The sequence below is a fragment of the Elaeis guineensis genome, chromosome 10 (genome assembly GCF_000442705.2).
Source record: "Elaeis guineensis isolate ETL-2024a chromosome 10, EG11, whole genome shotgun sequence".
Taxonomy (NCBI): Eukaryota; Viridiplantae; Streptophyta; class Magnoliopsida; order Arecales; family Arecaceae; genus Elaeis; species Elaeis guineensis.
Genome location: NC_026002.2, coordinates 82,123,800 through 82,135,502, shown reverse-complemented (window position 1 = coordinate 82,135,502; position 11,703 = coordinate 82,123,800). Strand labels below are relative to the sequence as shown.

The window sequence follows — 11,703 nt, the reverse complement described above, 5'->3', positions numbered from 1 at the left end:
TCACGTCTGGTCCCATTATATCGTGCATATACCAGTCATAAAAAAAATGCTTGCTCCTCTAGCCAACGTTACGGTTACCCTGTGAGTGCTGGACCCGCCATTTGTTCGGCCATTCCAACGCCAGCTGCCTGTAAATCCTAACGTAACACGGACAGGACGTTAATGAACGTGTGCTGCCTGCGCGCGCGCTGTCGAATGAGATTTTCTTGCACTAATTAAGTGACTAATACGAAAGCTAGCCCTCATGCCCTCCATATTCATTTACACAATTGATTTCAGCTTGGATCGGAAGTGGTTTAATTACCTGTAGTTCCCAATACGTCACTGATCATTTGTTGATGCTTGCATTTAAAGGAAGAAAATTGAGCAGGGTGGGGTGCACTTGCTGTGCGCTGCCAGTATCCGCAATCGTTTGTGATATAGAACTTTGGATGCTGATGCTGTTGCTCTATTGGTCGTTGATGAAGGTGGTCTTAAGAGAACCAATCAGGTGGTGGCGACAAGGATGCCGGCCCACCAAAGAGTCGGAGGTTTCAAGAAATTCTAAATGGGAAAGATGATGGCGACTAGATTAGATTGACCGCATGGTATATTGGTAAAAGGAAATTGATGATCATTGTGCGGTGAATACATGTAGATCTATGGTTACATGAATGAGGCAGGGCTGCCGTCTCTTTCTTCTTGTCCTCTCTCATTTTGTCCAGCCTGCCCGAGAATTGGATTTTGTTGAGAGTTTTGTAAGCAATTGCTTGTAATCTACTTCTGTTGAGAGTTTTGTAAGCAATTGCTTCTAGCCTGTCTTGGTTTCTATGATGGATTTAGTTTTGTTTCTTTGTGGCTGTAATTCTTCCATTTTTGTTTTGGCTTAGAACGAGGTAGATGAGAACATGGACTTTTGAGGAACCTTCCAGGCCTGCCTTATTACCTGCAAACACTAACAAACATGAAGATCACCTGACTTGGGTAACCCTTCCAGAACCGTCTATGATAATCCTGCAGTTTTTAAAGCATGAAGCTTGCTCAACTGTGAAATGCACCTGTTCTTTTTTTCTTTTAATTTATTTTAAAGAAGAAAATATGTTGCTCGACACATTGAATTTAATTGCAGGGGATTCATTCTCCATCTTAGGACAAGTCCCTTGGTCCTCTGAGTGGGATTGACAAGATGTAGCCTTATGGTCCAGGCACAGGGTGGGGGATTGGGCCCAAGAATACATGGATGCTACCACCTGGGAACATGGGGCGCACATTCTAAGAATAATAAAAGATAATTAATATAAGTTACGGCATTGTGTTAAAAGAATAAAATAAAAAATATAGACGTTGGCTGGTTTTTGAGATAATATCAAACCCGTTTTGATTGGACGGATAGGAAAGAAAGCGAGCAAGTGGAGGAGATGCTTTGAAAGATATGGTAGCGCGGATTGTAGCAGTCTAATCGATAATTTTACTTGGTTAAAACTTTAAACCAGGCGAAACAAATTACAAGAGAGTTAAATCACAAAGGAATGATTTTTGACTCCCCAGATGAGTCATTTGCATCGTCCTATAAATTCAACTGTTTCTTACTGAGACATGCGTGATTCGATTCGGACCAATTTTAGACCAATTTTTAAGAGAACCAACTTAAATCAATTTGATAAAATTGGAATCAAAATTAAACCAATTATATACAAAAATTGATTCAATTTGCCCATTATGGGCTATTGAGTTTTTATTAGACGGATGACTTATGAAATGAACTAGATAGATTTTTATCTATTTTAAATTTTTAAGTATATTAAATAAATAATTTATGAGATAAATTAAATAAAATAAAATTATAATTTTTTTAAAAAAATACCACATAAGTATATTATTTGTTTAAGCTTTTGTCAAATGGATGGCACGTGAAATGATCTAAATAAATTTTTATTTATTTTAAATTTTAATTATATTAAATGGATAATTTATAGGATGGATTTAATGGACAGTTCGTGAATAAAATGGATGGGATAAGATTTTAATTTTTTTTGAAAAAATAAGATATAAATTTATTATTTATCTATATATCTTTTATATATATATATATATATATATATATATATATGAGTTATTTTAATTTTTTAAAATTTTTAAATTAAAATTAAATTAGATTTAAAAAATTTGATTTAAATTAAATTAAAATTAGTGATTTGATGTAATTTTATGATTTGATAGATTTGATTATCTGTTTGGAGCCGCTAACTGTCGAAATCTTAAAAAAAATATGTATGCATTCGAACTATTGATTTATGTTAGTTTGAAATTTAAAATTTTAAAATAAATTAAATAATAAATAATAATTACTGTCAAAGTGGTTTATTAAATTAAAAAAAATAAAACAAACGCTGCTTTCTGATGATCTTCGTATGATAAGTAATTATATATATATATAGACACAAGATGAATAAAATCAACTACGTTATTCTCTCTCCGCCTTCCATTTTCAGTTTTCAGTCTCTCTCTTTCTTTATTTTTTGGGGTATACCTCTCCCTCTTTCTTTGTCTGCAGTGAATTAGTGATGGATGGTGGAAACTAGAAAGGAAGTAAAACCACTAAAGGGCTGATGCCCTTCCCAGAAGACCTGCCGTGGCGCTCGATGGACAGGCCCGATCCGATCTCTTCCCCGAAGCCGTCCCAGACTCCGGAAGACCGCCGCCAACGATCCGCCCAGTAGAGCCGCCTCCCGTCGCTGGAGCCCGCCTTCCATCCAGAACCTTCTTGTCGATCGAAGTCCCTAATTTCTAGGTCTCTTTATGAGCTTTTCTATTTTTGTTTTTCGCTTTTCTTGGCCTTTTCTTTCTCTCGCTGCCTCCATTAATGAGGGCGTTTCCTCATAGCTGCTGCGGTTTGGCGGCGGATCTTGTCCTGATTCTTGGTTTCTTGAATCCCTTTTTTAGCTCTTTCTCGAAACCCTAGCAGCCTCGTCTCTGATCGAAGCTGGAGCGGCGAACGTTGCTTCGGGCGATGAGCTGCGGGATATCGGATGTGGCGCTCGATCTGGTCATGGGGTACATCGATGACCCCCGCGACCGGGAGGCCGTCTCGCTGGTGTGCAAGAAGTGGTACCACATCGACGCCATCACCCGCAAGCACATCACCATCGCCATCTGCTACTCCACCAGCCCCGACCGGCTTCGGCGGCGCTTCCCCCGCCTCGAGTCCCTCAAGCTCAAGGGCAAGCCCCGGGCGGCCATGTTCAACCTCATACCCGAGGACTGGGGCGGGTACGCCGCCCCGTGGGTCCGCGAGATCGCCGAGGCCTTCAACTGCCTCAAGGCCCTCCACTTCCGCCGGATGATCGTGACGGACGCCGACATCGCCCTTCTGGTCAAGGAGAGGGGCCACATGCTCCAGACGCTCAAGCTGGATAAGTGCTCGGGGTTTTCCACCGATGGCCTTTTGCTGCTTGCCCGTTCTTGCAGGTGCTCCTCCTCCTTCCAGTTGATCAGATTTGTAGTCCAGTCATTACTGTTTTTTATTTTTTTTTATCTTTTTTAACTTTTATTTATTTATTTTTTAAGAGTGATCTCCGATCTCATTGTGCTTCCTCCTTGATTCTCATAATATTTAGTACTGTTATTATCTATTTCTGATAATCGTATGATGCAGGATTCATACACCTGTTTAATCCTGTTTTCTCACCCTCTGGGAGCCTGGATTGGAGTGATATACCCTTAGATGGGCTGATGGGGCTTTCAAGATCTTAATAGGATGTTTTCTGTTCTATTCTTGAGCTTGCTATATATTATGGAGCTTAATTATAAGCTGAAGTGATATAGTTAATGAATTTTGGGGTCAATTATGCTATTGTTGCTGTTGTTCTCTGATACATGTCTGCATTTCTGATATTTTGATATTCATTGCAATATATTCTTTGATGTGCTCTTAGCTTTTTTTCCTCCCATTATTATTAATGGAATTTGCAACATTCTGCTTTTGTTTAATATAAATATGATTTCTAAAGGAGAGAGTTGGCGGCCTGCAGGTAATTGGATATTTTCTCTTATATTGCCTTTTGGGGTCTGAGTTTCTAGTTTCGTTTGTTCTAACGATGGATGGATTGGGTAGCATGGTCCAGACTGATCTTAGATCAAATGGGTTAGTAGTGATGGATTTTAACCAATTGACACTCTTTTGGGCTAGACACTTGATGGGGCTAGAATGAACTGTAAAATTTGAAAACGGTGGTTGTCAATGATGCTGGTTGTCTGTGTAGATCTGAGTCCTCAATGCTTATTCTTGAATTGTAATGTGCTGTTTGAGATAGAACTTGGCGATGGGAGATCAATAAATATGGCTACCCTTTACAGAATGTGTTTTGAGAGTTCAACTTGTAATGCCCCATGGCTGGACAAGTTGGCTTCTTGATCCAAGTTGTGCAGTTTTTTAGTGCTAGTGGTTCTAAATTCTGAACATGTCGACATTCTTAGGGCCTGTTTGGTATTGTTCTTGTTTTTGTGTTTTTATTTCTCCACTTAGTGAAATGCTGATGGAGATTAATGTTGAAGATAGAATTTACACAAAAATTCTTCTTGTCCTTTTATTCTCTCTTTTTTAAGAATAATAGATATGTGCTACCCAAAGCTCAAAAGGTTTTACAAACAAACTCAAAAAAAACAAAAGGGTTTTATCACACGTGCTGTTCAGTCTTGTTCATTTTTCTTCTTGGATGTATGGAAAAAAAAAAAACAGAAACCAAAAGTAATACCAAACAAGCCCTTGGAATTCCAAGTTTGCCAACCTATCCATTTTTTTTCTTGATAGTCTAGTTTTTGAGAGACATTGACTTTTCCTTCACTGGTCTTGCTTATCATATGTTTGATTTAATTTTGGAAAAACAATCCTTTACATGCTTCCCAGACAATTGCTCATCACATGGACATCTTTCTTGATATTTGTAGTTTACGAAGGATCTTTTTTAGTTGCTCCAGGGGTGCTTTAACAGTTATATGCAATTAAAATCATTTCAAGAGTTTCGACTTTTGAATCTATTAAGATTATTTCAAATAACACCATCTTTTATGGTAAAGCAAGGTATTTTGCATGTCAAAGATGATTGCTGGTCCTTATCAAAAAAAAAAAAAAAGGATGATTGCTGACATGATGAACGAGGTCACTGACACCTCATGTCATTATTAATGGTGTTTCTTGACGTAAATTCAGATGCTTGTTCATCCTATGTTGTCCACACATGATTATTGCAGTCCCCTGTCAACCTGAGTTTGTCTTTAGTAAAAAGAGTAAAAGGAGATGAGAGAGAAACTGTAAGATTGAAGCTTGAAGACAGATAGTAAAAACTTCTCTCTAGGTGTTTGCTTTTAACCCAGTGCATGTCTTAAGTGAGACATATGTTCCAAAAGTCCTTATAATAAAATCTTGATATTTCTGATGCTTCTATTGAGTTCCTGTTAGGATTGGCAGCCAATTATGGAAGCACAAAGTTGCTGCATTTATCTCTGATCTACGTAAGCCCATGTGTAGCTGCATGCTTGTGAGAAAGGGAGTTATTGTTTGACAATTACTTTTGAGGCACAAGTTTTGGTGTTTTAAAAGATTGTCATGATGGCTGGCAATTAACGAGAGTGAGATGAGGTCGTCAAAAATGTTGCATAAGGCCAAAAGTAAAGTCATTGCCTTCTTTTTTTGCTTTGATAGCCATGTGCCTGACCTTCCCTTTGAGATTGAAAGTAGGGAACAAGGTTGAGTAAAAAAATTTTTAAACTGCACTAATGGTATCCAGTTCTGTAGGGGCACAGATCATCCAAATTCCACAGTTTCATACTAACAACCATGTAATGATTTCCTCCATGATTCTCACATGTATAATGTAATTGAACTGATAGTCTGGGCTGCAAATATTGATGAGGCGAGTGCCATAAATTTTAAGGTGCTATATGCAAAAACACTTCCATGTTTGATCACCACAATTCTCAAAATTTAGTGGGTACACAAAAAAAGTGTGGATGCTTATCCCATGGTTTCTTCTTTAGAATAAAAGAGAATGGGGAAGGCCATTTTTTCTTTATATTTGTTCTAGATTTAATCAGATGACAATTCTTGTGACACTTGAATTCTGCTTTATCTACAAGTATTAACTGACAGGTGCCATCATTAGTTGCTCTGGACTTCATGCAAGTAATATTAGAGTAAGAGCCTTCTACATTTTGCTGTTTACTTATTAATGGGTCTGATCCAATTAAATGGCTAGATGAGATTCATTTATCCAAAATAAACTAGGTGTGAGGACAGCGCCTTTTGAATGGACATAGCTTATTTATAATGGCAAAATGACAGAATAAATTCATCCACTTGAGGCATGCAACATTCTGCATTGACTTGGTCTCATATAAACTAATTTGAAGTCCCACAGCCGTTGGAGAATTGTGTCCCGTACAGAATGGATGAAAGGTTGCAACCTTCAAATGTATCTAAAGACTTCCACTAACTTTTTTAATTATTATTTTGAAATTTTCTTTTAGTATATGTATTGAGATATGACAACTCCCTTTGACATGCTAGTTTTCAACTATCTAATCTGATGTACTTTTGTGCTAATTTTTATAATTACCATTTTAGTTCAATTGTCTTCCTTGACTTCCCATTTATTCTCAAGAAGTTGATTCTCCTGTTCTGGCATCTCCATCAATCATCTTTCAACCACATGCTGCAATTCTCATCTATTGGGCTGTTTTCTTGATATAAATGATATTGTCGATATTAAAAGAATAAATTCTCCTTTACCATTGGTATATGATGTACGGTCATGTTTACTCGTTCTTCGTTCCACTCTACATTATTGCAATCTTGATAAATAACAAAGTGAGGTGCAAATAGCAGCAAACTTTTAACCCATCTATTTGCATTGGCTTTACAGATCTTGCTTATCATCAGAACTTATTTAAGGTGGTCTTATGAGGTGGATTATATCCTCAAATCAATGCCTCGAAATGATTCTCTCACCTTTCTCGATTTTCCCCATTCCTACTTATTCTGTTGCATTCATTTCTAGTTCTGTACATCCTAGACTGGCCATGAACTTACTGCAAAATCCGTTTCTACAGCACTCATCATAGTTTTATGTTCCCTCATCATAACCTTCCAGTTCCAGCAATCTAGAAGTGCCAGTTCAATAATTTGAAGTCTTAGAAACATATAAAACCTTTTTCCCTTTTCCCATGAGAAACATGGTGGTGACCTGTCCGGGTTTGAACCAAGGGCTTCCATCCAGCAGAAGATGGGTTGCTTACAAAATAATCTTTTGACACATCTATCTGAGGTCTATCTTATTATCATACTTTCCTTTTCTTAGCCAAGGCCAAGTCTCTGAATTGAGAGGGTTTTTCAACTTCTCAGTTATCATTACTTCCATCAATTTTTTTTTAACTGTGAGAATTAACAAGTATCATCTCTATCTTATTGGACCAATGTCTCTATTACCTGGAATTTCATGCTTGCTTTGTTGATGATCACTTGGTATTTCATGTAGAATTTCCTTAAAAAATGTTATTTCTGTTTAATTGGTTGTTTCTGTATCTTCATTTTTGTTTATGCTTCTGGATGCAACTAATAGAATTTCTGTATAAACTTGAATCAAGATGCAATTAGTGACAAACCAATGAACATCTCTGATTATGATGTTTTAGTTCTGTTTTGATGTTCACAGTCGTTAAAACATGGCTTTCCCAAAGAACACCTTTGGGCATGTTGCCTTGGTCGATATGGTGGTGTTTTAATCATTGCATGATCTTTTTAATCCCTAGAAGATGCTTTTGTGTAACAATGATAGTTCGATGCTGGTTCCTCTATGACTGGTTTGAGTTTCCAAATGTCTTATCTACAGATGCCTTAAAACCTTATTTTTGGAAGAAAGCTTAATCATTGAAAATGATGGTGCATGGCTCCATGAACTTGCTGTTAACAATTCTGTGCTCGAGACTTTGAATTTCTATATGACAGAGCTCAGGATCTCATCACAAGACCTCGAGCTACTTGCTAGGAACTGCAGGTCTTTGATTTCCTTGAAGATCAGTGAGTGTGATGTCTCTGATCTAGTTGGCTTTTTTCGCCTAGCAACAGCATTGGAAGAGTTTGGTGGGGGCTCATTTAATGACCAAGCAGGAGAAACCAACAGATATGAGATGGTTCGCTTTCCTCCCAGGCTATGCTGTTTGGGTCTCATTTATATGGGGACAAATGAAATGCAAATAATGTTTCCATTTGCTGCTTCACTCAAGAAGCTAGACTTGCAATATACTTTTCTCAGCACTGAAGATCATTGTCAGCTCATTCAACGATGTCCCAATCTAGAAATTCTTGAGGTAGCATATGTAAACAGCTTTTATCATCATTCCCTTAACAGTTTTTTAATCTTGTTAATTGGATTCAGATGTCAATCTCATAATCCTTGTTCTACATTTGTTTGATAGGTGAGGAATGTTATAGGAGACAGAGGATTAGAAGTTGTTGCTCAGACATGTAAGAAACTACAAAGGCTCAGAATAGAGCGAGGAGATGATGAACAAGGCCTGGAGGATGAACAGGGCAGGGTTTCACAGGTGGGGTTGTCAACTTTAGCCCAGGGTTGCCCTGAACTGGAATACCTGGCAGTATATGTCTCTGATATCACAAATGCAGCCTTGGAATCTGTTGGCAATTATAGCAAAAACCTCTGTGATTTTCGGCTTGTCCTGCTTGACAGAGAAGAAAGGATAACAGATTTACCCCTTGATAATGGGGTTCGTGCTCTGTTGAGAGGATGCACCAAACTTAGAAGGTTTGCTCTTTATTTGAGACCTGGAGGTCTTTCAGATGTGGGTCTTGGTTTCATTGGCGAGTGCAGTAGGAATATCCGGTGGATGCTATTCGGTAATGTTGGGGAATCTGATGTTGGACTTCTGCGATTTGCAAGAGGTTGCCCAAGCCTGCAGAAGCTGGAGCTGAGAAGCTGTTGCTTTACCGAGCGTGCTTTGGCCCTTGCAGCAACACAGCTGCCTTCATTGAGATACTTATGGGTGCAGGGTTACAAGGCATCACCAACTGGCAGGGACCTTATGGCCATGGCCCGCCCATTCTGGAACATCGAATTCATCCCTTCTAGACAACAGATTGTTTATGATGATCTTGACGATAGGCCAGGTGCAATAGAGAGTCAGGCTCAAATACTCGCATACTACTCCCTTGCTGGAAAGAGGACCGATTGTCCGGAATCTGTGGTTCCTTTGTATCCAGAATGAGTGTGTACATATGTAGGCCTTTTGTATTTTGGCACCTTTTCCCCTATCCTTTCGTTGCAGTCCCTTTTCCACTCTTAACTGCCAAAAATATCTGGGTGGTGGACGTCAATATATCTCGTTTGTAACATCTTAAAGATGTGAGCCGTGAGCTTTGTAATAAGCTGTGATATGCTTTCTGTAATTCAAAAGAACTTTAGCGACAGCCATGTGGTCTTCTTAGAGCTCCAAGGTATGGGCTCTGAACTTGTTAGATTTAAATTAGTTCTGATTCTGTTGCTGTAGCTTTTAGGTTTTGTGTCTGCAAAATATTTATTTTCAGGTCGTCTCTCCCCAAAGTAGAATATGTTCTATCTTCTCTGTGGCAACTTTTTTCTACTGAGACGCCTTTACAGCGAGGAAAGAAGCCCTTTGCTGCTTGAGGTCGTGTTTGGAAGGTGTATGAGACATGGAATATTATTTTTATTGTCTTTTAGGTGGTGGTGTTTGACAGGAGCATAAGGTGCTGACGCGGCCAAACATTATTTCCAAAATGTGTGTGCATGTGAAATAAGCTATGCATGGTCAGATCATCTTATATTCATTTTAGGAATGCGGTTGTTCTATGTCCATTTTGGAATAGTATTATGCTCCTTTATGCCTATTTCACCCTTTAAGGTTGTGCTAATTTTGTATTATCAATTATATTTATATAAAATATCATAAGATAATAATTGACATTATAATTATAAGAGCTGGATTTGGCTACGTCTGGGTGGATCTTCACTCAAATTTGATCAAATTTATATTGGACAATGGAGATCTTACAATTGATTTGAGCTATTAGATATGACTTAATAATTTTAAATGCATCAAAATTATACAACTCAGAGATCCTTAATTTTTGCATCAAAGAAGCAATATATATATATATATCTTTGTGTGTATTTTATTTAAATTATCTAATTTTTTTATTACTTGGTATATATTTGATATATGAGAGTTTATAAAGCATATAATTTTTTTTGTATATCTCATGATCTAGATCATCAATATAGGATTTTCATTGTCTAATGTAGATTTGATCGAAATATAAATATATATGTATATATTTTATTTATTTATTTTTTTAATTATTTGATATATATATATATATATATATATATATATATATATATATATATATATATATATATATATATATATATATATATATATATATATGAGAGTTTATAAATCATATGATTTTTTGTATGTAAGTAATTTAAAGATAATAGATTATATTTAATGGTTTTGGATCATTAGGATTTTTATTGTCTAAAATAGATTTGATCGAATCTAAGTGAAATCCACTATAGTGAAGTTTAGTTTTATAATATATTAGATATAATATAACTAGTATAATATATTAGTACTTTTAATTAACATTATAAAATTATAATATTATATTATATCATATCTTAATATATCTTGATATGCTGAATAATTATTAATAATATTATAATATGATACTATAATTTTATATTATTATATAATCTAATATAATATTATTTAAATATATAAAATAATTTTATTTCTAAAACAATTTTATTCAATTTCATAATATTGAATTTATATAAGATGACTATAACAATATTGTAATATTTAACATTTCTTTAATACTAATATTATATTATAATATTAATATTCTTATACAAAAAATATTAATATTCTTGTACAAAATATATTATATCAAGTCAAGGGTAGTTTTGTCATTTTATGGAGGTTGGGTAGGTTAATCTAAAAGTCTTGTCAAACATCTGGTATGTTTATGTCGTCTATAATGGTTTTCCTTATTGTCATTTTTCTTATGCTTCTAATAAACACCACCTTGTTGCCCTTTCCCGCCCCTCCCCTCCAACCGCCACGCCGCCCCTCTCCTCCACCAACCGCCACGCCGCCCCACCCCAATCAGCATTGTATCTATTTGAGCCCTGAATTGGCCCTTGCAATGAAAAAAATGCGGTGCTTAAACCATTGTAGGATCAGCAGCTTGTGCACTTATCGACGTATATTGCAGATATAAATGGTTGTTAGCTATTTCATAGATTTCCAGTTCTACATGTCACAATTTTGGCATTTGCGGATAAGCTGATCTGGAAGAAAGATTCCATAATTTTAAAAAATTTTACATGTCAAATTGCTGACATATGCGCACAAGACACCCACGCATACATGCACTGAGGAAAAGGATTTGATATTTCAAAAGAATTAAGAATGTTCATTAAAAATTTTCAAAGTTATGAATGGCTGATTGTTGACATAATGACATGCACATTCAGTTGCAGTCCCCCAACTTCTTTTCCTATTCTTTTTTTCCGAATAGACCTTGCGTTTGTCTTCCTTGTTAAGTATGAGAAGACAACAACAGCCAATCAATTCCTGATAGCTAGAATTGGTAGATCAGTAAAAAATTGGATAAGTGATGCA

At 36.4% G+C, this 11,703-nt stretch overlaps 1 protein-coding gene across 1 annotated transcript; it reads left to right on the top strand.

The window, feature by feature from the left end:
* Window positions 1-2,496: 2,496 nt before the first annotated feature.
* On the top strand, window positions 2,497-9,460 carry LOC105034251 (coronatine-insensitive protein homolog 1b). Its single transcript, XM_010909322.3, has 4 exons — window positions 2,497-2,770; window positions 2,923-3,447; window positions 7,866-8,343; window positions 8,452-9,460. The coding sequence occupies exons 2-4, from the start codon at window positions 2,990-2,992 to the stop codon at window positions 9,256-9,258; spliced, it is 1,743 nt and encodes a 580-aa protein (XP_010907624.1). The 5' UTR covers window positions 2,497-2,770; window positions 2,923-2,989; the 3' UTR covers window positions 9,259-9,460.
* The last annotated feature ends 2,243 nt before the right edge of the window (window positions 9,461-11,703 follow it).

Excerpts from the sequence above, each read along its gene's own strand:
- LOC105034251 (XM_010909322.3), top strand. The coding sequence starts at position 2,990 with ATGAGCTGCGGGATATCGGATGTGGCGCTCGATCTGGTCATGGGGTAC. Across the intron at positions 3,448-7,865 it reads CTGCTTGCCCGTTCTTGCAG|ATGCCTTAAAACCTTATTTT; the intron begins GTGCTCCTCCTC and ends TCTTATCTACAG. Across the intron at positions 8,344-8,451 it reads CCAATCTAGAAATTCTTGAG|GTGAGGAATGTTATAGGAGA; the intron begins GTAGCATATGTA and ends TTTGTTTGATAG.